The 27,608-nt window shown below is 43.6% G+C and overlaps 4 protein-coding genes across 4 annotated transcripts; all 4 read left to right on the forward strand.

Moving 5' to 3' along the window:
• Positions 1–432: 432 nt before the first annotated feature.
• LOC115737811 (LRR receptor kinase BAK1-like) lies at positions 433–5,362 on the forward strand. Its single transcript, XM_048281712.1, has 3 exons — positions 433–834; positions 1,052–1,059; positions 4,915–5,362. Exons 1-3 carry the CDS (start codon positions 466–468, stop codon positions 5,294–5,296), a joined length of 759 nt encoding a protein of 252 aa, XP_048137669.1. The 5' UTR covers positions 433–465; the 3' UTR covers positions 5,297–5,362.
• Positions 5,363–12,057: 6,695 nt separating this feature from the next.
• LOC115733088 (UPF0481 protein At3g47200-like) lies at positions 12,058–27,530 on the forward strand. The gene is made up of 2 exons (XM_048281709.1): positions 12,058–13,689; positions 27,451–27,530. Exon 1 carries the CDS (start codon positions 12,331–12,333, stop codon positions 13,672–13,674), a length of 1,344 nt encoding a protein of 447 aa, XP_048137666.1. The 5' UTR covers positions 12,058–12,330; the 3' UTR covers positions 13,675–13,689; positions 27,451–27,530.
• Positions 16,168–19,089, forward strand: LOC115733506 (BRASSINOSTEROID INSENSITIVE 1-associated receptor kinase 1-like). The gene is made up of 3 exons (XM_030664158.2): positions 16,168–16,264; positions 16,365–16,504; positions 17,725–19,089. Exons 1-3 carry the CDS (start codon positions 16,168–16,170, stop codon positions 18,610–18,612), a joined length of 1,125 nt encoding a protein of 374 aa, XP_030520018.2. The 3' UTR covers positions 18,613–19,089.
• Positions 26,037–27,530, forward strand: LOC115737705 (UPF0481 protein At3g47200-like). Its single transcript, XM_030669988.1, has one exon. It carries the CDS (start codon positions 26,074–26,076, stop codon positions 27,463–27,465), a length of 1,392 nt encoding a protein of 463 aa, XP_030525848.1. The 5' UTR covers positions 26,037–26,073; the 3' UTR covers positions 27,466–27,530.
• Positions 27,531–27,608: the final 78 nt, after the last annotated feature.

The following is a 27,608-nucleotide window of genomic DNA, read 5'->3' on the forward strand; positions in this document are numbered from 1 at the left end:
TACTCCAGAAACGCCTAAAGGAAATAAATCCCGATATTTATTTATTTGCAGTATCAACCAATTATATGTTTTATGTATGTACTATGTCATAATAAAGAAAAATCTACTTATTGTTAATGCATTGGTTTCTTGTTTTCAAGGGCTATCTATTGAAAATTGCAATATGATCAATCCACAAAAGGAAGCTTCCAGGCAATGAAACCTCTCTCTCTCTCTCTCAATATTTCCAGGAAGCTGCTCCCAGGAAGGCTTTGGGAGTGAGATGGCCCCACACTTGGACACCGACATCAGCCCTACAATCCCACGACTTTTCCAACCCTTTCATTCTTACGCACCGACCAAATGCAGTCGTGGGTGAGACGCACAATCCCAACTTCGAGTTATAAAGAACTGCGTACACAAGCAAATCTCTTTTTTGATATGCAGACGGTCCATTTGTACTTGACAAGAATCCCCGCTTAAAAGATGGTGTTCAGCCTCCAAACCTTCAGTTTTACCGAGTCCGTCGAAGACGATCCAACACATCCTAAAGGCTTCTCTCTAAAGGAGCTCCAAGTCGCGACATGCAACTTTAGCAGCAAAAACTTGGTGTGGGTCAGTTGTCGTGGAAAGGTTTACAGGGGGCGCTTGGCCGATGGTTCGCTAGTGGCAGTAAAGAGAGCGTTCTATGGCGCTCGGTGGAGGGAAGAGCAGTTCGAAGCAGCAATGCAAGTGGGAAGCACAGTTTCGACGCACCCAAACGTGCAATGCCTGAGGGGCTTTTGCAGGACCAAGAAAGAGCTCTTACTGGTGTATCCCTTGATGATCAACGGCACCCTATCTTACCATCTTAGATACAGACAGGATCAGTTTGCTCGACCACTTGATTGGACGACTCGCAAGAGAATTGCCTTGGGAGCAGCGAGGGGGCTTGCACACCTTCACGATCAAGGTAACATCAAGGTCATGCATCGTGAAATCTGCGTGTCAAATATAGTGCTGAATGGGCAGTTTGAGGCCGTGATAGGAGGATTTGCGGAGGCCGTGATCATGCATGAGGGAAATGTAGAGGAAGGGACTATTGAGTGGCCCACGGGGTCAGCTCATTCTGGCTCCGATGCTCACTCCTATCAACGCTATGAAGATGTTTATGTCAACACCCCCATCTGTGGCACACTTGGGTTTATTGCCCCCGAGTACTTCTTTACAAATAAGTGCACACTGAAGAATGATGTCTTCGCATACGGGAATATGCTTCTCGAGCTCATCTCGGGATGGTTGGCTTCAGGACTTCCCGTGTCAGTGGATGAAGAAAATCACATTTTGGGCGAATGGATTGGTGATTTTCTGAATAAGAACGAGTTGGGAAGGGCGATCGACCCCAATCTGCAGGGAAATTACGTGGAAGAAGAAGCGGAGCAACTAGTCCGATTGGCATTGTCATGTGCACATGAGGATCCATCTGTTCGACCCGAGATGTCTGAAGTGGTTCGAATGCTCGAAAGCCAGTTTCTTCAACGGGACCGTAGTTCAAGGAGTAGTTGGAGTCAAAGTGAGTATGACTCAACTCTGTACTACTCTTTACCTCCTTCTCCTTCTCCTTCTCCTCCTCTGGGGATTGCCCCATGACTGGCATGTCAATGGTATATCATCACCATTGCCTTTTACCTTCGATAACAAGTTTAGCTTCTGTGTTTCTCTTCCTAAACTCTATATGTTCCTCCTCACTTTCATTGTATGATCTTCATGTAATACTTTCCTCGCGATCTTCTACATTTGTCGTCCTTAGGAGACATCGATAAGAACAGTCGCACGTGTTTTCGTGCACATCAATCCTTGTATATGCAAGAAAATCCTAGTTTTTGGCACTTTGATTCGCTGCCTGCATCTTACAAATTTGTTTTCATGGTTTCATAGGAGGATATGGTTGGATTACTTGACTTTGACTTTCTTCTCTGCGAGGTAAACTCTTACAGAGCTTGCAAGAATTTTCTCGGTGACTGGGAGTCATCCTTGCGAAACAACTTCTTGTAGGCTCCAGTTGGCACTTTTAAAATCGGGGACACACTTTCCACAATTCACACCTACTTGCGCCGTTTGAGCTACCTCTGGGCAATATTTCAACCCGCGGAATCTCCGTTTCGTTTTAATTTAGTATATTCCAACATTCCAACATTCAAGAGGTGCATAGTTCGATTCCTCACATCTACAACTGTCTCGAGCTCTCTCTAAATGTTAGTGAGTTTGGGGGAACGAGGAGACTCGTGCTGAATGTCGTGTCGTGCGAATGGATCGTGCACTCGTGAGAGGTCTATATGACTCGCTTAATTGTCCGGTAGTGCATTTCCTTCATGTCTTAAATAAAATTCGCCTACGAAGCATATCGTGCTTCCTATTAGATTGATATTTCTCTTAAAATTTTTTTCTCAGTTTTACTAGTAACCTACTAAATATTGCCAGTGACATAATTCTAAAGCCGGCATCCTTTCGAGTAAATTGATTTTCTTGAGCCCATAGAACATAATTAAAACCATTCAAAATGGTCTAAATGGGCATTGAGATTTTTAATTTATCCATTATATGCACTTTACTAGTGTAAAAACAGAGGAAAAAAAAAAGCGTGTATGAAGAAACCAGTATTTCTTAAACAAATTTGGAGAAACTAATACCAAGAATGGATTGAGCACGTTGAGATACCTTAAGAACCGATCAGAAAGCGCCAAAAATTGGTTAAAAAAGTGCACGAACCGGTTAGAAATGTGCGAGAACCGGTCTGGCTTTGAACTGGTCAACGGTTGACCAGTGCAAGTCGATGGTTAGTCAACGATCAGCGGTCTCCAGTCAACAGTCAGAGGTGACGTGGCGGATGACGTGGCGGCTTGCTAGTTTGGCGACACGAGTGGCGGAGGATGTGGCTGTTGACGTGTCGGATGACGTCGTTGATGACATGCTGCGCACCTGCAGTACAAAACTCGGTTTGGAAGGATGGATTGGTGGATTTATGAGAAAGAACGGGTCAGGAAACTGTGTGGAGCTAGTCTGATTGGCATTATTGCGCACGGATGGCGATTCATCTGTCCGACCTGAGATATCTGAAGATGTTAGAATGCTCGAAAGCAAAATCTTTCAGGCAGGATCACAGCAGAAGGATTGGCCAATAAAGACCGCTTTTCTTCCACAATTTGCAAGAGTGTTATTCAAAGTGCTGCCTCTTAATCTATCATGCTAATTGAACGAGTCTTCGCTTCTCCACTTATGCGTTTCCACGCTTTATTCTTAGATCAATCTGCGTGAGGTGGCAAGAACCCCATCTTCGCGTGAGGGAGGAAAGGTCAACCTCCGTGATCCATCTACTTTTGATGCAATAAAATGATATGTTCTATTACCGCCAAAAAAAAAAATGAAAACTATTGATAAAAAATAATTAGATAAATAGCTTCGATTAGAGCCTTTTTTTTTTTGTTTACATCTATTATGCTTCCAATGCCTAGTACCCCGAAAGAACTTCTGAATTTAACTCTTATCCTAATTTTACCTTTTTTTTTCTTATAAGAAACGTCCAACTTTATGTGCAATCTCAATTCTACCCTAATTTTTTTTTTGTCACATAAAAACCTTCAACTTTATGTCAGTATCAATTCTACCCTATTTTTTTTTTGTCGCGTAAAAAAACTTAGTTTTAAGCCTAGTTTCAATTTTACTCTTAAATTTTTGTCTCATAAAAGACCACCAACTTCTACTTGAATCCTAAATTTGCCTTCATTACCCCGTATCAAAATCGCCCTTAATGATTTTGTGCTTAGTCGTCGATCTCTCGTGCTTGGAATGTTCTGTCTCTCGCGATCGAAGAGCTCACACCGAGGACTCTTGAATAGCTCGCGCTTGGGAGTTTGCCATTTCTCGGTTGTCAATGAGAAATTTTGGACGAGGGGTTAATGGGGGCAAATTTGTGATTCAAGTAAAAAGTTATGAGACTACAAAGATTTTAGGGTAAAATTGGGATTGGACAATAAAATTCGGACAGGACCTAAATTTTGGAGTTTTTCATAGGACAAAAAATAGTTTAGAGTAAATTAGGACATGACCTATAGTTGAGGGTTTCTTATAGGACAAAATGATATTTGGATAGAATTGGAACTGGACCTCAAGTTAGAGGTTTTTTATGAGACAAAAAGTAGAATTAGGACAAGTGCAAAAGTTGGAGTTTTTTAGGATACTGGGCCGAGGTTTCTAACGAAAAAAAAAACAGGGCTAGTCGGGGATCTTCGTTGAAAATAATACATAAAGATCAATCATGCTAAATTTGAAAATGTAAAGGAAAGCAAGCTTCTTCCTCTGGTATTGTTTATTCTTATTTTGGTTGTCACTTTCTCTCCATTTGAAATCGTCTCTTTCTCACACGGTGATCGCTTTTGGCGTGTGAATAAAAGGCTGAGGTGTCGGATGAGTTTCATGGAGCTATCTTCGCACTCCAAAGTCTTCCCTTGAGCGGCTTCGGGAATGAATTAGTGCTGAAGAGGAATTGGGATTTGTTAAAGATGGTGTTCAATCGCAGATCCTTCAGTTTCACCGAGTCCATCGAAGATGATCCCCCATCGCCTCCTAAAAGCTTCTCTTTAAAAGAGCTCCGAGTCGCGACACATGACTTTAGCAGAGACAACGTCTTGGCCGCAGGTGGATTTGGAAAGGTTTCCCAGGGGCGCTTGGCTGATGGTTCTCTTGTGGCGGTAAAAAGAGCTTGCACAGTCGATCAATGTAGCAAAGAGCAGTTTGAAACAAAAGTTCAAGTGCGTCGCTCATTTTCAACTCACCCGAATGTGCTAAGGTTGAGGGGCTTTTGCAGGACCAAGAAAGAGCTTTTACTAGTGTATCCCTTGATGATCAACAACAGCCTATCTTACAATCTTATAGAGAGACCTGATCGGCGTGCCGACCTCTCGATTGGACCACTCGCAAGCGAATAGCCTTGGAGGCAGCAAGGGGGCTCGCTCACCTTCACACTCAAGGTAACATCAAGATCATGCATCCGTACATCTGCGCGGCAAGTATACTGCCGAATGTGCAATTTGAGGCCGTGATAGGGAGTTTCTGCATTGCCGTGATCATGCATGAGAGGAATGTCGGGAAAGGGACTATTGAGTGGCGCACGCGCACGCCAAGACGTGGCACAGGAATCTCATTCTCCTCCCCATTAGAAGAAAATTCAGCTGATTCTCGCTTCGATTCTCAAATCCATCATCACTACAAAGATGTTTATGTGGACACCATCGCCTGCGGCATAATTGGGTTTACTGCCCCCAAGTACTCCTACACATGAAAGTGCACGCTGAAAAATGATGTCTTCGCATTTGGGAAAATGCTTCTCAAACTCATCTCGGGACAACCGATTTTTTATTTTTTTCCCTGAGGTACCTGATGGCGAAGCTTCTGGTTAGAGGATCGGATTAGAAAGCGCATGAATGAAGGCCAGCTAGGAAGGGTGATCGATCCCAATTTCCTGGGGAACTTTGTGGAAGAAAAAGCAGGGCGACTAGCCCGCTTGGCATGTTAGAATATATATTTTAATATTCAATGTGGGCTTTATTAATTATTATTGTAAATATTAATTGGTATAATAAAGATAGATAAAAGATTTTTTAATTCTAGTTAGATATGAGACTAGATAGTATAGGCCGAGATAAGCATTATCTACAATGAGGGGATAATGTTTCAATCTCTATAAATAGAGCTAAAGTCCCTCCTCTAAACCCTAATGTCCATATAACCTCACATCAAGAGTTGTCAGAAGCGATACGTGAGGAGCCGTTTCATTGAAGCCGGTGCTAAAGAAGGTTAATAGAGGAGAAGCTCTTGAGTAACGGATCGCCGCAAATTCCGCATCAAGAACAATGGATCCAAAACAAGGCGCGTCAATGCTTTAACTTTATGAATATGTAATTCGTATACCTAAACGTGATTATCTTGGGTCGTTGCATAAGGGTATTAATCACGGCTATCATGTGGTATCAGAGCCAACACGTTCTAGATCTCGAATTGCGTTACGGTGTATTTTCAAAATTTTATTTTTGTCAAAATTGAAAGAAAATTATATATTCGGAACCTACACAACGAGACGAGCAAAACCATATAAAGATCATTGCCCATAGTTTCTGAAATTACATGCATACGATAAATGTGAAATATAAAATTTATATCCCAATTTCAGAAAAATCTAATTGGGTTGTGACCGCCAAAGTAGCACACTTGGTTGGATTTGATAAATAACGGTTTATAAAGTATTGGGATGTCTCATGCTTTAATGCATAGTCATACTCCCAAATGAGGTAATTACGTATTTTTGCATGGAGGGTTGCATGTACAGCATATGGTTGGGAATTGATTGGTCTAAGTGCTTTCATACACATAAAGGTGGTGATTATCGAAGATTAAAACAAATTCTCATGGTCGTTGTAATGCGGAAAGTATACAACCGCATATTATGTTTTCTGCTCAAAGGTGATTATATGATGATGTATGTAACTCTCAAGGTAAATTTTCACATTATGCTAATTATAAATATTGATGTTTTCGATCACCTTTTTCCGTAAACGGCAACTCCATAGCTATTGAGATTCTTCTCGGTTCTAATTTCAAAAAGTGGAGAGAGGATTTTCTATTTGTTCATAATGGTTATTCTGTTAGTTCATAATGGTTACTTGGAATTGAAAGATCGACCCGCTTTACACTAGACTATTTGAATTGATTTACAAAGTTGCAAGGCAATCTATTATTGGAATATATGCATACACTCAACACAAAGTCTCACCGCCGAGATGCGAATGCGAGTAGTGTCAGAGTAATTTTCACGTTGGAGAATTTGTATGGTGGACAGTAATTCATGTATCTTTAGGTGCGTTTATTTCACTGAAAACTTTGTGAGAACAAAAGTAATTTCCATAAAAATCATTCTCAAGACAAAATAATTAGTTTTCATTTTTGGTGGTTCGGGAAAATTGATTTCCATCTTGCTAGAGTCTAGAGAACTTTTCCTAAAACAGTATTCCTTCGAAAAAACCTATGAGAAATGGAAGTTTCAAGCGGGTTTTCGTGCATCCAAACGTGCTATGCCGAGGGGCTTTTGCGGAACGAGGGAAGAGCTTTTCTTGGTTTGTCCTCCTTGCCTAGCTTATGATCTTAGAGAGAGACCGATCGGTCGAGCGGCCGAGCCCACGGGAGCAGCAAAAGGGATTGCGTCCCCGCATGATCAAGGTTAGGCTAAGATCGTGCATTGGGACATTTGTGTAACAATCGGGAGGCTGTGATTGGAAATTTTGGATTGGCAATGACCATGCATGAGAGGAACATGGAGGATGGGGACTATTGAATGGCACACCCCGAAGCGCCTCTTGGGATTCTTGTCCTCCGGCCGAGGAGAAGATTCTTCAGATCTTGACCGTTGTTCTCAAACCTATCGCCACTGTGAAGATGTTTATGTCGACAAACTCAACACCATTGCCTGTGGCAGAACGGGTTTTGTCACGCTCCGACTCTCGAGTTCGTGACATCCCTATCAATTCGCCACGGGTCATAGATAATAGCGTCTCGGGCAAGCTATCGACCTACGTACTTAAAACGCATGCGGAACGTGCCACACTCCCAAATAATTACAAACATCGGGGATAGTATATTAGGACGGCTCAACGATCGTTCACTCAAAAGATTTCTTCATTCATTAACCAAAAGTAGATGAACTTTAACCCTACTGAGCTACGGTAGTCACATACAACCCCACACTTCGGGGCGGCTCTCGAGGATCTCAAAACAAAGGTACTAAGGTTAAACCTTCATCTACTTCAAAAGACTAATCCAACAGCCAAATCTCGGCATCCATGGGGTTCTATCACTCGGGACCCGAAAATGTTAGCCCACGACGGGGTGAGAAATAAATCTCAGCAAAGTCAACACCTAAGCCCGGTTAGGGCGTTGATTCACTCGGACATCCTAACAAACAGTCGTATCATCCAAGAACAGATATTTCCAACCACATGCGAACTTACCGGTCTTGAGCCGCGCATAATGCAATGCTTGATTCCAATCAATCACGATAGACAGATAAGCGGCAAGGCATCACATCAACTTGCACACATGGGACACCACACGAAGTCCAATTATTAACAAAAGAGGCCACATGGCCCGGGACACTAGACGGTTGGTGCCTAGCACACTAGATAGTTGGTGCTCTACTGGTAGGACCGGACATCGTCCCATTACTTCGGCGACGGCGACTACTATGCCAGTGTAATTCCGATCGACACGGCACGACATAGCAGACATTCCAAAAGAAGCGTCGGTCCGTCACAAGCTGCGACCGGCATCCGCTCAATCCGACGACACGGAAAGGCGTGCATCTAACAAGTCATGTAATTCCGGTCGACACGGCACGATCATGTCGGGAACAACCATTAAGTGACCACTCAATCGCACCCGACAACAATCAGTCAAATTCTTATCTTTAGACTTAGCGGGATGCTCATGTATTCAAGATCAAAGACTCGGCACCATGCCGTTTTCATGCTAAAAATATGCAGGTTGCTTTCACTCAGGTTGCATGGATGCACAAATTATCCACCGGACTTTGCATCTGGAAACATGGGACCGACACCCACAATTTTAGCTCAAAACATCTAACACGCAAAACCAAGCATCCAGACACGCAATCGGGACAATCGCCTAATATCTTTCAATAATCTGACGATAAAAGTCGATCAAAATTTATAATTCAACTATCGAAATTCCAAGCCAACCACCAATCGAGAGTCCACTCGGCCTGTCCCTATCGCTCGCTCGCGATCACACACCGGCAATCACCGCCCAACCAATCAGTCCTATCTACTACCAAATAGCCGAAGACATCCTAACTAGCAAACTAACTTAATTAATCGTGGTCATTTAACTTAAACCCAATCTCTATTTAACCGACCACAATTAGGCTACCTAAACGCCCTATTAGGCTAATTACTCTAATTACAAAAACTAATTACCGCTAACTACACTAACTGAGCGCAATTAGCGCCCTAATCGGGGTTTAGAGGTCGACTCACAACAACGGCGGTTGATGTCGGGTCGGGCACGAACTTCGAGGCGGGTGTCGAAAATTACTGTTTACCGTCGGAATTACTGTTTACGACCGGCCGGAGGCACTGTTCAAGTCGGTTACTGTTTACGGCCGGCGAGGCACTATTCACGAGGTACTGTTCACCGAACCCCTATTCACCGGTACTGTTCACGCCCGGTACTTGGCTCACTGGATGGTACGGATTCAGGGCGACGATGGCGTTTGGACGGCTCACGGTGGCGGTTCGTGGGTCGCGGGGCTGGCCTCGGGCACGGCGGCTCACGAGACTCACGGCCACCCTAGGGCCCACGGGCTCCGGTGGTACGGCGGCGTCAATGGCAACTGGCGGCTTGGGTTCCAAGGATCGAGGTGGGGTCGCGGTCGACGGATGGAGCTCGGGACGGTGGCCAGGCGGACGACGACGAGGTGTGAAGGTGAGGGTGGTGGTCTGTGAGCTCTCGGGTTCGCGGGCGAGGTAGAGGGCGACGGAGCTCGAGAATCTCGGGCGTTGTACTGGTGGCGGGCGGAGACGACGACTTCGGGGTGGTGACTGGTGATGGCGTCGGTGAGGAAGAAGGGGGCCAAATCAGAAGACCAAGAAGAAGAAAGAAGAAGACTGAAGTTGAAGAAGAACGAAGGAGGACACTGGAGGGGGGGTCTGTCGCATCAACCAGAAGACCAGAGGAAAAAGAAGGAAGAAGAAGAAAAAGAAGAAAAGAAGAGGAGAGAGAGAGGTCACGTAGGGGTGGGGAGAAAGAGAGGACCGGCGGGAGAGAGGGAGAGAGAGAGAAGAGTGATGTGAGAGAGGGAGTTGATGGGTTGGCAGTGATGTGATGGAAGGGGGCAAAGTTGCCGTAAAGGTAGAGAGGGAGGGAGGGAGGGGTCGGCAAGTTGAGGGGGGGAGGGGGGGGAGGGGAAAGGAGAGAGAGAGAGAGAGGGTGATGTGAGAGAGGGAGAGAAGGGGGAAAAGAGATAGCACGTGGGAGGGGGAAGCAAGGAAGAGAGAGATGAGTGAGTGGATGATTTGATGTGACATTAAGAATAGTGAACGGTCATGTCACTTTTGAATTTTCTTGTCTCCTAGTGATTAAGACTGCGGGCAATTTAGACATCGGGTAAATTTGGACTGGTTGAGTGCAATTTAGACATCGGGAAAGGAGAGAGAGAGGGTGATGTGAGAGAGAGAGAGAGAAGGGGGAAAAGAGATAGCACGTGGGAGGGGGAAGCAAAGAAGAGAGAGATGAGTGAGCGGATGATTTGATGTGACATTAAAAATAGTGAAGGGTCATGTCACTTTTGAATTTTCTTGTCTCCTAGTGATTAAGGCTGCGGGCAATTTAGACATCGGGTAAATTTGGACTGGTTGAGGGCAATTTAGACATAGGGAAAGGAGAGAGAGAGGGTGATGTGAGAGAGAGAGAGAAGGGGGAAAAGAGATAGCACGTGGGAGGGGGAAGCAAGGAAGAGAGAGATGAGTGAGTGGATGATTTGATGTGACATTAAGAATAGTGAACGCTCATGTCACTTTTGAATTTTCTTGTCTCCTAGTGATTAAGACTGCGGGCAATTTAGACATCGGGTAAATTTGGACTGGTTGAGGGCAATTTAGACATAGGGAAAGGAGAGAGAGAGGGTGATGTGAGAGAGAGAGAGAAGGGGGAAAAGAGATAGCACGTGGGAGGGGGAAGCAAGGAAGAGAGAGATGAGTGAGTGGATGATTTGATGTGACATTAAGAATAGTGAACGCTCATGTCACTTTTGAATTTTCTTGTCTCCTAGTGATTAAGACTGCGGGCAATTTAGACATCGGGTAAATTTGGACTGGTTGAGTGCAATTTAGACATCAGGAAAGGAGAGAGAGAGGGTCATGTGAGAGAGAGAGAGAGAGAAAGGGGAAAAGAGATAGCACGTGGGAGGGGGAAGCAAGGAAGAGAGAGATGAGTGAGTGGATGATTTGATGTGACATTAGGAATAGTGAAGGGTCATGTCACTTTTGAATTTTCTTGTCTCCTAGTGATTAAGACTGCGGGCAATTTAGACATCGGGTAAATTTGGACTGGTTGAACATTTGACTCAACCGACGGAAGCGAATTTTAATCTTTACAAAGATCGAACTCGGTCAGAATTAGGCTCGAGCGCAAGGAAATAGATCCTAAAACGCGGCTACTAAGATTTTCGAGACCTAATCGAAATCGAACGATAAATCGGGACTCGTTCAAAATTCGTCACTTACGTCCTTACGATCCAAATTTTGCAACAATTAAAATCCAATAATAATCCTTTTTATTGAACTCGATCTCTTAATAGAGGCCTAATTTTCAGGGCGTCACAGGTTTATTGCGCTGGTGCACCTCCACACAGGAAATTGCAGACTGTATGATGTTCTCGGCTACCGAAACATGCTTCCGGTGCTCATCTCTGGACAGCAAACCTTCAACCTTGATCAGCTACAGGGTTAGCAGATGTATGAAGGAGAATGAATTGGAGAGAGTGATCCATCCACCAATTTGCTCTTGGAACAATGCAGACGGAGCAGAGGAACTGGTCGGAATGGGATTGTTGTGTTCGGCTCCATCTGTCCGAGCCGAGATGTCTGGGGTGGTTAAAATGCTACAAATGGGCGGGATCCTAATAGCAGTCGATTCGAATCCTTCACTGGAGCTCACTCCATGGGTGGCACTGCACGCTAACGCTATACATCTGCAAACTGCATCACCGCCGTCTTTAACCTTCAATAAGGAGGTCAGATTCTAGCCTTCTACGTTTCCCATACCCTGAATTTCACTATCTTCCTTTCCACTTCTCTTTCGTGATAATTTTTCTGCAATACCTTTCTCCGCCGATCTTTTGCGACTTACTTAGCGCATGCTTTGTGGAATGGAAAGGAGAAAAATGCAACACAACAACAATGGTGGACCCAAAAGAAAAGGACTCCCTCGACCTCAGAAGATTGGTCCAATAAGCCGATGCTCATCTCCTTTGGCCGCTCTTTTTAGCTTTTCTCATTTTCCCTTTTTCTGATCAAGACTTAGAACCAAGACGACCCCACCATCCCTTATTATTGCTGGAGTCAAGTCAACACAGCAAGTCGTTTGCCAGAAACAAAGAGGAGTGGAGCCAGTTTCCTGGCAATTTCAGGCATCAACTCTCTTCCTTTTTCTATAGGTGGGAAGAGTACAATTAGAAAAGGAGACCATCTGCGAGGCATAAGTCACAGAAGCACCTTCAGCAAACTAAGCAGAAATACAGAGAGACGAATGCCCAGAAAGTCTGAAGCTCGCCGCAGCCAAACCGCCAGGAGCGGTAGTTCTTCTCATCATGTGGTCGATGTCGAAATGGCCGATGGAAGTAGTGTGGGATCAGCCGACGGCATAGGTTTTTGCATCTTTAGAGTGCCTCAAAGCTTGTCCGAGATCAATCAGATGGCGTACCAGCCTAACACGGTCCCGATCGGCCCCTACCACCACGGAAAGCCGCAGTTTCAGAAGATTCAAGAGCACAAGCGGCGATTCTCCATCGATCTGCTCAATCGAACTAGCCAAAGAAGGGATAAGCTACAGCACTTCGCTGAGGCTTTGAAACCAATGGAGGAGCAGGTAAGAAAGTGTTATTCCGAGGCCTTAGCTTTCGGCAGTGATGATCTCATCGAGATGATGGTCCTTGATGGTTGCTTTATCATTGAGCTATTCTGCAAGTGCTACCGAAAATTGGCGGGCCACACCGATCCGGGGCATGACCCCTTATTGACTGAGCCCTGGGTGTTGCCTTTCCTCATGCGGGATCTCGCCAAACTCGAGAACCAGATTCCTTGGTTCATTCTTAAACGTCTGTTCGATCTAACGCTGGGATCCTGGAATGAGAGCCATCCTTCTCTATTCGATCTCGCCTTGAGTTTCTTCAACCGCTTGGTTCAAAGACCAAGGGATGTCTTGAGGAGGTACTCTGATTGGGATGGAGAACATCTGCTTAATTTGCTCCGTTTGACTAACAACCCAGATTCTCCAGAAGAAAAACTGAGCCCCAATAAATTCCTTCGCCTAATCCAGCCCGTGAGTACGCTCTGCCAGGCAGGCATTAAGTTTAAGCCGACCCATCATGAAAGCTTCATGGACATAAAGTTCAGCAACGGTGTCCTGGAAATTCCAGTACTAAAGTTCGATGACTTTATTAGTTCTCTGTTCCTCAATTTTATTGCATTTGAGCAGTGCCACAGGGGCTCCTCCAAGCATGTCACAACTTATGCCGCTTTCATGGCTTGCCTCCTTAACACACCGGCAGATGCCGGGTTACTGTGCGACCGCAAGATCATTGAGAGATATTTTGGGACAGATGAGATGATTGCCCATTTCTTCAGCAACATCGGGAAAGACGTCGTGTTTGACATCCACAAGAACTACTTATGCCAGGTTTTTGAGGGTGTGAACATGTACATCGAGAAGGACTGGAGAGTGCATTGGGCAAGCTTCAAGAACACCTACTTCAACACGCGTTGGTCCCTCATATCAGCTGTAGCAGCATTCATACTTCTTGCTCTCGCGGCAATTCAGTCTTTCTTTGCTGTGTATAGTTATTACCGACCTCGTTCCAATTCCAATCATTAATGACGTTTAATGTATGATCTACATCTTCTGCTCATAGTTGTTGGTCACTAGGACATTTTTCCGACCTCTTTCATGATTTTTATCATTTGTAATGTTAACCCTGTATATTCATTTTGAACAAGATGTTTATGGGGTGAAACTGAGTTCTGGCTTCCTATGAATGACGTACTGCTTATAATTCAGTTTAGGAGACTAGAATGAGTTGCAGCTCAATGAATTGCTTTTACATCACGAAGCAAAGTAAGCATTTAGTTTCCGGAATGAATAGCAGTATTTGAGTAATTACTCCAATGTCTTAGTATAACCTTGGGAAAACTCTGCATTAGCTTTCTATAATCCTCTGTCAATCAAACAATAAGTATATCCGTGCCACTGTTAAGTCAACAAGATATAAGATTTGAACTTATTGGACCAAATGCCCTTCGTTTCTTGAGGCAGAAGGAAATCTAGAAATGAACTGGTGACGGAGGAGAAAGAGGAGTTCACCAAAACATTTTGGAGGTGAACTGAGAAGAGGAGTTCCCCCTTGACGATGGTGTTCAATCTCTGAACCTTCAGTTTTACCGAGTCCATAGAAGGTGACCCAACACCTCCTAAAAGTTTCTCCCTAAAGAAGGTCCGAGTCGCCATGGACAACTCTAGCTGTGACAACTTCTTGGCGGAAGCTAGATTCGGGAAACTTTACTGGGGTTGATTGGCTGATGGTTCGCTAGTGGCAGTAAAGAGAGCAATCGTCGATGATCGATGGAGGGAAACAGCATTTCGAAGCAGAAGTGCAGCAGGGAAGCTCGACGCACCCACATCTGCTATATTGGCTTTTGCAGGACCAAGAAAGAGCTGTTACTGGTCTATCCTCCATGATCAACTGCAGCCTAGCTTATCATCTCAGACATAGATGGGATCGGTCCATCCAACCTCTCCATTGGATGACTCACGAGCGTATCATTGGGAGCGACAAGAGGTCTCGCGTTTGGAGTATAATACTTCTTGAGCTTACCTCTGGACAGCCATATTCAGTATAATAAAAATCTCAGTTTGAAGCAATGGATTGGTCGATGTATGAACAAGAACGAGTTGGGAAGGGTGATGTCACGCCCCGATCCTCGAGCGCGCGGCATCCCTGTCATTTCGTCCCTCGGGTTAAAAGGATAGCGTCCCGGGCACGCTATCAACCCATGAGATTAACTACGAATACGGAAACGTATAATATTCCCGGACAAAAATATAAAATAGGGATAGGCAAGTAGGAAAACGCATTAATTCAAAAAGATCATTTTATTGACAAACTTGTCTTATCCAATCAAGACAATACACAATTTAGATCCATACTTCGAAGTGGGTAGGGTCAACTCACATCTACTCCAGGTAGAGGACTATGCCAACATAGCCCTCAGCATCAATTCCAACAGAATCCTAAATTCCATCATTTCGGACACGAAAAAGGTTAACCATAATAGGGTGAGAAATAAATCCCGGTGAGTCAACGCCTAAGCCCGGCTAAGGCGTTGATTCGTCTAGAGGGTCCTATCAGTCAATCACATATTGATATATAAATATCCCAATCACATGCCGCTCACCCGCTAAAAATCACACGGTATGCAATACTCAACATAATATGCCCCACATAACTACCCATAGATATCAAGTCAATCGCATACGCAGACACCACACGTGGTCCGATTATTAACGGCCATCTGGCCTAAAGTTGATGATGGTTTGGTTCGCGAATGCCCGCTGGGACCGAAACCCAAACCAAAGGTTCCCTACGAGAAAATACTCGAAACTTCGCTCGGCCGGACAACCCATCTCCGGAGAGACCCCGACCGGGCGATTACTACAACTGTCTCGAGCTCTCTCTAAATGTTAGCGAGTTTGGGGGAACGAGGAGACTCGTGCTGAATGTCGTGTCGTGCAAATGGATCGTGCACTTGTGAGAGGTCTATATGACTCGCTTAATTGTCCGGCTGTGCATTTCCTTCATGTCTTAGATAAAATTCGCCCACGAAGCATATCGTGCTTCCTATTAGATTGATTTTTCTCTTAAAATTTTTTTCTCAATTTTACTAGTAACCTACTAAATATCGCCAGTGACATAATTCTAAAGCCTGCATCCTTTCGAGTAAATTGATTTTCTTGAGCCCATAGAACATAATTAAAACCATTCAACATGGTCTGAATGGGCATTGAGATTTTTAATTTATCCATTATATGCACTTTACTAGTGTAAAAACAGAGAAAAAAAAAAGCGTGTATGAAGAAACCAGTATTTCTTAAACAAATTTGGAGAAACTAATGCCAAGAATAGGTTGAGCACGTTGAACTGCCTTAAGAACCGATCGGAAGAATCCAAAAATTGGTCAAAAAAGTGCACGAACCGGTTAGAAATGTGAGAGAACCGGTCTGGCTTTGAACTGGTCAACGGTCGACCAGTGCAAGTCGATGGTTAGTCAACGATCAGCGGTCTCCAGTCAACAGTCAGAGGTGATGTGGCGGATGACGTGGCGGCTTGCTAGTTTGGCGACACGAGTGGCGGAGGATGTGGCTGTTGACGTGTCGGATGACGTCGTTGATGACATGCTGCGCACCTGCAGTACAAAACTCGGTTTGGAAGGATGGATTGGTGGATTTATGAGAAAGAACGGGTCGGGAAACTGTGTGGAGCTAGTTCTGATTGGCATTATTGTGCACAGATGGCGATCCATCTGTTCGACCTGAGATATCTGAAGATGTTAGAATGCTCGAAAGCAAAATCTTTCTGGCAGGATCACAGCAGAAGGATTGGCCAATAAAGACCGCTTTTCTTCCACAATTTGCAAGAGTGTTGTTCAAAGTGCTGCCTCTTAATCTATCATGCTAATTGAACGAGTCTTCGCTTCTCCACTTATGCGTTTCCACGCTTTATTCTTAGATCAATCTGCGTGAGGTGGCAAGAACCCCATCTTCGCGTGAGGGAGGAAAGGTCAACCTCCGTGATCCATCTACTTTTGATGCAATAAAATGATATGTTCTATTACCGCCAAAAAAAAAAATGAAAACTATTGATAAAAAATAATTAGATAAATAGCTTCGATTAGAGCCTTTTTTTTTTACATCTATTATGCTTCCAATGCCTAGTACCCCGAAAGAACTTCTGAATTTAACTCTTATCCTAATTTTACCTTTTTTTTTCTTATAAGAAACGTCCAACTTTATGTGCAATCTCAATTCTACCCTAATTTTTTTTTGTCTCATAAAAACCTTCAACTTTATGTTAGTATCAATTCTACCCTAGTTTTTATTTTGTCGCCTAAAAAAACTTAGTTTTAAGCCTAGTTTCAATTTTACTCTTAAATTTTTGTCTCATAAAAGACCACCAACTTCTACTTGAATCCTAAATTTGCCTTCATTACCCTCTATCAAAATCGCCCTTAATGATTTTGTGCTCGATCGTCGATCTCTCGTGCTTGGAATGTTCTGTCTCTCGCAGTCGAAGAGCTCACACTAAGGACTCTTGAATAGCTCGCGCTTGGGAGTTTTCCATTTCTCGGTTGTCAATGAGAAATTTTGGATGGAGGGTTAATGGGGGCAGATTTGTGATTCAAAATAAAAAGTTATGAGTCTATAAAGATTTTAGGGTAAAATTGGGATTAGACAATAAAATTCGGACATGACCTAAAGTTTGGAGTTTTTCATAGGACAAAAAATAGTTTAGAGTAAATTGGGACATGACCTATAGTTGAGAGTTTCTTATAGGACAAAATGATATTTGGATAGAATTGGAGCTGGACCTCAAGTTGGAGGTTTTTTATGAGACAAAAAGTAGAATTAAGACAAGTGCAAAAGTTGGAGTTTTTTAGGATATTGGGCCGAGGTTTTTTTTTTTTTTAAAAAAGGGCTAGTCGGGGATCTTCGTTGAAAATAATACAGAAAGATCATTCATGCTAAATTTCAAAATGTAAAGGAAAGCAAGCTTCCTCTGGTATTGTTGATTCTTATTTTGGTTGTCACTTTCTCTCCATTTGAAATCATCTCTTTCTCACACGGTGATCGCTTTTGGCGTGTGAATAAAAGGCTGAGGTGTCGGATGAGTTTCATGGAGCTATCTTCGCACTCCAAAGTCTTCCCTTGAGCGGCTTCGGGAATGAATTAGTGCTGAAGAGGAATTGGGATTTGTTAAAGATGGTGTTCAATCTCAGATCCTTCAGTTTCACCGAGTCCATCGAAGATGATCCCCCATCACCTCCTAAAAGCTTCTCTCTAAAAGAGCTCCGAGTTGTGACACACGACTTTAGCAGAGACAACGTCTTGGCCGCAGGTGGATTTGGAAAGGTTTCCCAGGGGCGCTTGGCTGATGGTTCTCTTATGGCGGTAAAAAGAGCTCGCACAGTCGATCAATGTAGCAAAGAGCAGTTCGAAACAGAAGTTCAAGTGGGTCGCTCAGTTTCAACGCACCCAAATGTGCTAAGGTTGAGGGGCTTTTGCAGGACCAAGAAAGAGCTTTTACTAGTGTATCCCTTGATGATCAACAACAGCCTACCTTACAATCTTCTAGAGAGACCGGATCGGTGTGCCCGACCTCTCGATTGGACCAGTCGCAAGCGAATAGCCTTGGAGGCAGCAAGGGGGCTCGCTCACCTTCACACTCAAGGTGACATCAAGATCATGCATCCCTACATCTGCGCGGCAAGTGTACTGCCGAATGTGCAATTCGAGGCCATGATAGGGAGTTTCTGCACTGCCGTGATCATGCATGAGAGGAATGCTGGGAAAGGGACTATCGAGTGGCGCACGCGCACGCCAAGACGTGGCACAGGAATCTCATTCTCCTCCCCATTAGAAGAAAATTCAGCTGATTCTGGCTTCGATTCTCAAATCTATCATCGCTACAAAAATGTTTATGTGGACACCATCGCCTGCGGCATAGTTGGGTTTACTGCCTCCAAGTACTCCTACACATGAAAGTGCACGCTGAAAAATGATGTCTTCGCATATGGGAAAATGCTTCTCAAGGTCATCTCGGGACAACCGATTTTTTATTTTTTCCCCTGAGGTACCCGATGGCGAAGCTTCTGGTTAGAGGATCGGGTTAGAAAGCACATGAATGAAGGCCAGCTGGGAAGGGTGATCGATCCCAATTTGCTGGGGAACTTTGTGGAAGAAAAAGCAGAGCGACTAGCCCGATTGGCATTGTTGTGTACACACAAGGATCCATCTGTTCGACCAGAGATGTCGGAAGTGGGTCAAATGCTTGAAAGCCAATTTCTTCAATGTGATACTAGTTCAAGGAGTAGTTGGAGTCAAAGTGAGTATGACTCAACTCCATAGTACTCTTTCCCTCCTTCTCCTTCTCCTCAGGGGATTGCTCCATGACTGGCATGTCAATGCTACATCTTCACCGTTGCCTTTTACCTTCAATAACGAGTTCAGCTTATGTGTCTCTTCTTGAACTCTACATGTTCCTCTTCACTTTCATTTGGTGATAAGTACACCATGAGTACCATAACTTGTGTACAGCGTTCACTTGAGTGCCATAACTTTTAAAACGTCACTTAGGTGCCACAACTTTAAAAAATCGTTCACTTAAGTGCCATGTCGAAATAAAATCGTTCACTTGAGTGCTACACCAACTTTTCTGGCGAGTCACATCAACTTTTCCGGCGTCCACGTTAGCATGGCACTCAAGTGAATGATTTTTGAAAGTTATGGCACTTAAGTGAACGTTTTAAAAATTATAGCACTCAAGTGAACGCCGTACAAAAATTATGGCATTTCTAGTGTACTTTTCTCTTTTCATTTGTATGATCTTTCTATAATACTTTCCTCCAATGCAATGACTGCTATCTTATTGTAGGCTCTAGTTGGCACTTTTAAAATCGGTATACACTTTCCACAATTTACACCTACACGGGCCATTCTGCGGAATCTCCATTTCGTCTTAATTTAGTAGATTATCTCCTAATGGCAAGAGGCAATGACCAGAGTGCCGACATTATTAGCCTTAACCTCATTCAAAAAATCAAGAGATGCATAGTACGATTCTTTGCATCTACACCTCTCTCGAGCTTTCACTAGCTATCACCGAGTTGGGAAATGAGGATCTCAATGCTAAATGTCGTGTTTTGCAAACGGATCGTGCACTCGTGAGTGGTTTTAATGACGCATTTAATTGTGTGGTTGTGCATTGCAACCGATTTTAAAAGATGAGGGACATTGTCAGTTCGAGATTTTTGTGGGATGATAATTACTTTGTGGTAAATGTATAATGGGTACCAAGTTAGAATTTTTTATGGCATGAATCCCCAAATTTAATCGATTCGACACGGTGTTGAAGTTTGTTTGGATGAATCTTCACATTAGATAGATGTGCTATATCTTGAGCAAGCAAGAAAAAAACATGCATAACTCATTCAATGATGGAATAAAAAATTCAACGTTTTAGCTGCAACTGGAAAAGATGTTGAGTGGATTAGAAATTTGTTGTTAGACATCAAGTAATGGCCTAATTCTATGCCTCCTATTTCTATTCATTGTGACGGTCAGGCTACATTGGTGAGAGCTTATAGTAGCAGTTATAACGGAAAGTCTAGACATATTAGCTTGAGGCATGAGTACATGAGATAATTGATTCAAGATGATACCATAACAATTGTCTACGTGAGGTCAAGCAAGAATTTGACCGATCCCTTTACAAAGCCTCTACCAAGAGAGATGGTAAATGTGGTCTCAAAAGAAATGAGGCTGAAACCCTTTGGTTAAAATCACTAGTAATGGTAATTCGACCTAATACTAGCATATTACTAGTTATAAGATTTAATGGGTAAAAACAAGTTACTGAAAATGATTTTTTGATACTAACATTAGCCCGAACATGGGAAGTCGGTATCGTCTTTACGTTTTAGAGGTTGAATTATATTCTTAATGAAGTATAATAAAGAAATGTAATGTGTTTATTAGTAATAAAAACAGACGGTAGATATTTCACCTATATGAGCTAGGAAGTAGTGCCGTTTCTTTTGAAAGTTAGGGTTCTCGTAACGCACCGAAATTTCGACGTATGTAAAATAACTGGATTCGATAAATTTTAATAATAAATTTCAGCCTGGTAAATAATATTGGATTTTCCGAGGATTAAGGGACAATGAATTGGATTATCCCAAGACGTTGGTCAGAGAAAGTTAAGCCCGGGTTGTCGAGCCGTCACGTCATAGTACCGAAACCCTTCGTGCCCAAGCCTAGCCTTAACTGAACCCTAGATGTGAATGTACCAAAATGCCCTCGATCGATTGTGCAAAATGACTAACTTGCCCTCATTTATCAAGCTACCAAATTGCCCTCGGATATTATACAAGTAAAATAAAAATATTTATGAGGAAGAGACTTATGGGCCCACTCCATCAAATCACTCTCTCTCTCTCTCTCTCTCTCTCTACCTCTTTTGCTCGGCTGGCCACCACATCACCGGTACCACCACCTCCTCTCACCGCTGGCTGCCCTCACCGTCACTTCCACCACCCGCCTTCGTTGCCGCGCCACGCTGTCTCTATCCCCCCCTCCCCCCAATGCCTCGTCGAGCTCGGCCCAGCCCCGCACGTCCGAGACCCCGCTTTTGTGTAAGTCGAGCCCCATTGCCCGCTAGACCCATCGAGACCGCGGGCTACTGTTGCTGTTGCCACCTGTTGAGCTCGCTCGGTCGTCGCCCGCCGTGTGCCCGAGCTCCATCGAACCCCGTGACCCTCAATCGACTCGCGAGACTCGCTCGCCCTCTATTGCCGTGAGCCACTAGCCCTATGCGCCGTTGCCACGGGAGCCCCGGCCAAGCCGAGAGCCCCAACCGTGCCGACCCACCACCAGCCATCAACCGCCCTTGTTGAGAGCCACCCGAGGACCTCCGTGTGTAGTACTCGAGTTGCCGCAAGACCGTGACCCACGCACCCCCGTACGCCTGTGAGCTTTGTTTGCTGCCATGCCCGAGTCGTCACCATCGTTGTTGCCATCGAGTGGCCACCGACATTGTCATCGACCGTCGTTAGTTTGTGAGTTAACCCATAATCTGATTAGGATGTTAATTACGTTTATGAGATAGATTAATTAGTGTTAATCGTGGATTATTTAGTTAACCGTGATTGGGTTAGGTTAGTGACTATGGTTAGGTTAGTTGACTGCGGTTAATTTAGTTAACTCTGATTAGTTAAGGTTAACCTGGGTTACTTTATTTTAATCGTTATCGGAATTGTAATATATGGGCCCTTAAGTCCGGCCCATTATTTTATCAAATAAAACCAAAACCCTTATTCCTAAAGCCCGAGCCCAGCCACAACTCTTTCTTACGCAATAAGTGGTGCGAGCGTGGGTAAAAGAAAAAGAACAAGTGTGAAATCCAGCGGAGAAAACGAAGTTCACTCGTGGAGAAGGGGAAAGAGAGGAGAGAGAAATTTTACGCGTACACGATCCGACGTCCCGACAAGCCGAATCAACTTCGAATTGCAACGTCGAGTAAGTCTTCAAGCCTATCATTCGTCTAATTGGAAAAGTTTTCGGTATTCGGGTTTGAATTCGAAGTTTTGTTAAATTCGAATAACTTTGAATCACGAAGTCAGATTTTTTAGTTGGAGTTATGGGATTTCGCAGAATTGGTGGATTATAGTGTTGTAGAGAAGTCACAGTTTTGCCGGAGCAAAATTTAAGAGCTTCGGCGCGAGCTACGTGTTGTGGACAATTGGAAGACTAGCTTTGGGTGACCGATTTGCTAGTGCAAGGAGTTATTTTGTTAGCGATTAGAATTAGTTTAGCCGATTCGCAGTTAATGTAGTGTTGCACTCGTTTGACGTTATTTCTCGCTTATCCGATAGGAATACAAGTGCGTTGGCTCGAGTAACAATCCTAAGTTGGTTTTTTGCTTTCTCGGGTGAGTGGTGCTATTTCTTCTTTGAAATTGTGAAATCATTTCTTGAAAATGAAAAGGATTAGACATATTACTGCAAAATGTGTTTTGTTGAAAGGTAAAACCGATGTTTATAGCATATTTGATACATAAAATTCTAGATCGAGCATTTACTACTTTTTGGTTCTTATTAATTGGTTTGAGAAACGTTTTATGTAAGACGTTTCAAAATGTTACGGGCTTATGAGATGAGTTCCGAAATGGTGTTTGATGAACGGAGTTGAGAAATGTTGTACATTTCAAGTTTGTGAAGCCTTTTTGTGAAAGAATTACAAAAAAGCTCTTCGACATTTTAGTATGTTTATGAAAAGTTACATGTATTGAATTGTGAAATGGCTTATGAAATGCTTTGTGTTTAAAGAAGTGGATTGTAAAAGGTGATATAATTCTATTGGTAAATCGATTTGTGATATCGATTATAGTTTTGGATTGTGTATTTTGGAGGATGCTGATTGGGTGCTCAATATCACTGTGAACCCAGAGGATAGGTTTGTAGGTATGCGCATAATAGTTTAGGATATCCTTATGGACTGGGCTATCAGCATTATAGGTGGAAACCTTGCCAATGGGAGAATCTTGGTCGCCGTGTCATGGGGCATTATGCGTGATCATGGTTAGATATTTGAGCACGAATTTGATCAATGGAATGGACCATTGGCATGTGATTGGAGTTTAGTTGATGGAATGGACCATCGACGTGTGTTATGATGGAGATTAATCAATGGACTCGACCATTGATATTTGAATTGTGACAATGGTTTATATGAGTATTTATGAGCTATATGAACTTTCTTGAAATTAAACAACCTATACTTGATTTGATATATATGTTATATCTTGGTTTTGGATCATGAATTTCTGGTATGCTTTTGTAAATATGCATAGTGGGTGCTCGATCTACTTAAAAGAGATATGCACTACTCTCTGAGCTGTGGTTGCCCACCCCTCTTTCCTTCCAATCTTTTTCAGGTTTTTCAGCTAGCGACGAATAGAGTGAGAGCGTTCTATACGAGAACCTTTGGAATTGATACCTTTGGGGCGGTCTATGGTTACGCCCTTCGAGTGGAAGGACGGCCGTGCCATCCCTCTTTTTTGCTAGGAATTGGGATGTGACAGGAATAATAAATTGAGATCGGATTAGCTAATTATTGTTGAGCTAATTAACTGAGGTGGACCTAATTAATTACAGTCGGGTCAACTAATTAAGACGAGTTAATTAATTACAGTTATGCTAATTAACCTTGGTCAAAATAATTAATTATTATTGGGTGATTGTCCGGTGATTTCTATATGCCGTGATTTTGTGTGTGTGTGTGGATATGACGATTAATCACCCTTATTGGAAGGCAAAGTTCGATGGATAATGTATATTCATGTGACCGTGTGTGAATCGCCCATTGTATTTTAAGCATGAAAAACGGCATTGAGCCGAGTTTTGGAAAACAATTTCTATCGCTTCAAATAATAAGTCAATATTAAATGTTTTCATTAATGACAACAGTTTATGTCTAATCATTTTGTGGACGATGAAAATATTTTTCTTATTCATTTTCGTAAGAGATAAAAAAGATCTTTTTAGAAAAATATTTTTCAAATCGTTCATTTCACGAGAAACGAACTAGCTGCAGTAGACTGTTGTTTCCTATGAGATTCCTATCTTTATAGAAAGTCCGACCAACGACGAAAGGGACTACTTCTTGGGTTTTTCCTGATAATGACTGCAACATGGTTATTCTGTTAGTTCATAATGGTTACTTGGAATTGAAAGATCGACCGGCTTTACACTAGAGTATTTGAATTGATTTACAAAGTTGCGCGGCAATCTATTACTGGAATATATGCATACACTCAATACAAAGTCTCACTGCTGAGATGCGCATGCGAGTAGTTTCAGTCAAAGTAATTTCCACGTTGGAGAATTTGTGTGGTGGACAGTAGTTGATATATCTTTAGGTGCGTTTATTTCACTAAAAACTTCGTGACGACGAAAGTAATTTCCATAAAAATCATTCTCAAGGCAAAATAATTAGTGTTCATTTTTGGTGGTTCAGGAAAAATGATTTCCATCTTGCTAGAGAACTTTTCCTAATTCCTTCGAATAAACCTATGAGAAATGGAAGTTTCAAGCGGGTTTCTGTGCATCCAAACGAGCTTTTGCAGAACAGAGGACGAGCTTTTACTGGTCTATCCTCCTTGCCTAGCTTATGATCTTAGAGAGAGACCGATCGGCCGAGCGGCCGAGCCCACGGGGGCAGCAAAAGGGATTGCGGTCCTGCATGATCCAGGTTAGGCTAAGATCGTGCATTGGGACATTTGTGTAACAATCTGGAGGCTGTGATTGGAAATTTTGGATTGGCAATGATCATGCATGAGAGGAACATGGAGGATGGGGACTATTGAATGGCACACCCCGAAGCGCCTCATGGGATTCTTGTCCTCTGGCCGAGGAGAAGATTCTTTAGATGCTGACTGTTGTTCTCAAACCTATCAAGATGTTTATGTCAGCAAACTCAACACCATTGCCTGTGGCAGAACGGGTTTATTGCGCTGGTGCACCTCCACACAGGAAATTGCAGACTGTATGATGTTCTCGGCTACCGGAACATGCTTCCAGTGCTCATCTCTGGACAGCAAACCTTCAACCTTGATCAGCTACAGGGTTAGCAGATGGATGAAGGAGAATGAATTGGAGAGAGTGATCCATCCACCAATTTGCTCTTGGAACAATGCAAAAGGAGCAGAGGAACTAGTCCGAATGGATTGTTGTGTTCGGCTTGCAGTCCATCTGTCCGTGCCGAGATGTCTGGGGTGGTTAAAATGCTAGAAAAATCTAGTCCATGGGCGGGATCCTAATAGCAGTCGATTCGAGTCCTTCACTGGAGATCACTCCATGAGTGGCACTGCACGCTAACGCTATACATCTGCAAACTGCATCACCACCGTCTTTAACGCTCAATAAGGAGGTCAGATTCTAGCCTTCTACGTTTCCCATACCCTGAATTTCACTATCTTCCTTTCCACTTATCTTTCGTGATATTTTTCTGCAATACCTTTCTCCGCCGATCTTTTGCGATTACTTAGCGCATGCTTTGTGGAATGGAAAGGAGGAAAATGCAACCCAACAAAATTGGTGGACCCAAAAGAAAAGGACTCCCTCGGCCTCAGAAGATTGGTCCAATAAGCCGATGCTCATCTCCTTTGGCCGCTCTTTTTAGCTTTTCTCATTTTCCCTTTTTCTGATCAAGACTTAGAACCAAGACGACCCCACCATCCCTTATTATTGCTGGAGTCAAGTCAACACAGCAAGTCGTCTGCCAGAAACAAAGAGAAGTGGAGCCAGTTTCCTGGCAATTTCAGGCATCAACTCTCTTCCTTTTTCTATAGGTGGGAAGAATACAATTAGAAAAGGAGACTATCTGCGAGGCATAAGTCACAGAAACACCTTCAGCAAACTAAGCAGAAATACGGAGAGACGAATAATGCCCAGAAAGTCTGAAGCTCGCCGCAGCCAAACCGCCAGGAGCGGTAGTTCTTCTCATCATGTGGTCGATGTCGAAATGGCCGATGGAAGTAGCGCGAGATCAGCCGACGGCATAGGTTTCTGCATCTTTAGAGTGCCTCAAAGCTTGTCCGATATCAATCAGGTGGCGTACCAGCCTAACACGGTCCCGATCGGCCCCTACCACCACAGAAAGCCACAGTTTCAGAAGATTCAAGAGCACAAGCGGCGATTCTCCATCGATCTGCTCAATCGAACAAACCAAAGGAGGGATAAGCTAAAGCACTTCATCGAGGCTTTGAAACCAAGGGAGGAGAAGGTGAGAAAGTGTTATTCCGAGGCCTTAGCTTTCGACGGCGATGAGCTCATCGAGATGATGGTCCTTGATGGTTGCTTCATCATTGAGCTATTCTGCAAGTACCACCGAAAATTGCCGGGCCACACCGATCCGGGGCAGGACCCCTTATTGACCGAGCCCTGGGTGTTGCCTTACATCATGCGGGATCTCGCTAAACTCGAGAACCAGATTCCTTGGTTCATTCTTAAAGATCTGTTCGATCTGACGCTGGGGTGCTGGAATGAGAGCCATCCTTCTCTGTCCGATCTCGCCTTGAGTTTCTTCAACCGCACGGTTCAAAGACCCAAGGATGTCTTGAAGAAGTACCCAGATTGGGATGGAGAACATCTGCTTAATTTCCTCCGTTTTACTAACAACCCAGATTCTTCAGAGACAAAACAGAGACCCAATAAATTCCTTCGCCTAATCCAGCCCGCGAGCAAGCTCCACCAGGCAGGCATTAAGTTCAAGCCAACCCATCGTGAAAGCTTCATGGACATAAAGTTCAACAACGGTGTCCTGGAAATTCCAGTATTAAAGTTCGATGACTTCATGAGTTCTCTGTTCCTCAATTTCATTGCGTTTGAGCAGTGCCACAGGGGCTCCTCCAAGCATGTCACGACTTATGCCACTTTCATGGCTTGCCTCCTTAACACACCGGCAGATGCCGGGTTACTGTGCGACCGCAAGATCATTGAGAGATATTTTGGGACGGATGAGAGGATTGCCCATTTCTTCAGCAACATCGGGAAAGACGTCGTGTTTGATATCCACAATAACTACTTATGCCAGGTGTTTGAGGATGTGAACAAGTATAACGAGAAGGACTGGCGAGTGCATTGGGCCAGCTTCAAGAACACTTACTTCAGCACACGTTGGTCCCTCATATCAGCTGTAGCAGCATTCATGCTTCTTGCTCTCGCGACAATTCAGTCTTTCTTTGCTGTGTATGCTTTTTACCGGCCTCCCAATTCCAGTCAGATGACGTTTAATGTATGTAAATCATCTTCTGCTCATAGTTGTTGGTCACTATAACATATTTCCGACCTCTTTCCTGATTTCTATCATTTGTAATGTTAACCCTGCATATTCATTTTGAACGAGTTTTGGCATTCTGCTTGTAATTCAGTTTAGGAGACTAGAATGAGTTGCAGCTCAATGACTTGCTTTTACATCAC

Source organism: Rhodamnia argentea, chromosome 7, assembly GCF_020921035.1.
Source record: "Rhodamnia argentea isolate NSW1041297 chromosome 7, ASM2092103v1, whole genome shotgun sequence".
Classification (NCBI taxonomy): Eukaryota; Viridiplantae; Streptophyta; class Magnoliopsida; order Myrtales; family Myrtaceae; genus Rhodamnia; species Rhodamnia argentea.

What these genes read in the sequence shown, in the direction of transcription:
- LOC115737811 (XM_048281712.1), top strand. Translation starts at nt 466, where the DNA reads ATGGTGTTCAGCCTCCAAACCTTCAGTTTTACCGAGTCCGTCGAAGAC.
- LOC115733088 (XM_048281709.1), top strand. Translation starts at nt 12,331, where the DNA reads ATGCCCAGAAAGTCTGAAGCTCGCCGCAGCCAAACCGCCAGGAGCGGT.
- LOC115733506 (XM_030664158.2), top strand. Translation starts at nt 16,168, where the DNA reads ATGACGTGGCGGCTTGCTAGTTTGGCGACACGAGTGGCGGAGGATGTG. An exon ending in TGACATGCTGCGCACCTGCA is followed by an intron (nt 16,265 to 16,364) that starts GTACAAAACTCG and finishes TATTGTGCACAG; the next exon opens with ATGGCGATCCATCTGTTCGA. An exon ending in TTGCAAGAGTGTTGTTCAAA is followed by an intron (nt 16,505 to 17,724) that starts GTGCTGCCTCTT and finishes TGTGAATAAAAG; the next exon opens with GCTGAGGTGTCGGATGAGTT.
- LOC115737705 (XM_030669988.1), top strand. Translation starts at nt 26,074, where the DNA reads ATGCCCAGAAAGTCTGAAGCTCGCCGCAGCCAAACCGCCAGGAGCGGT.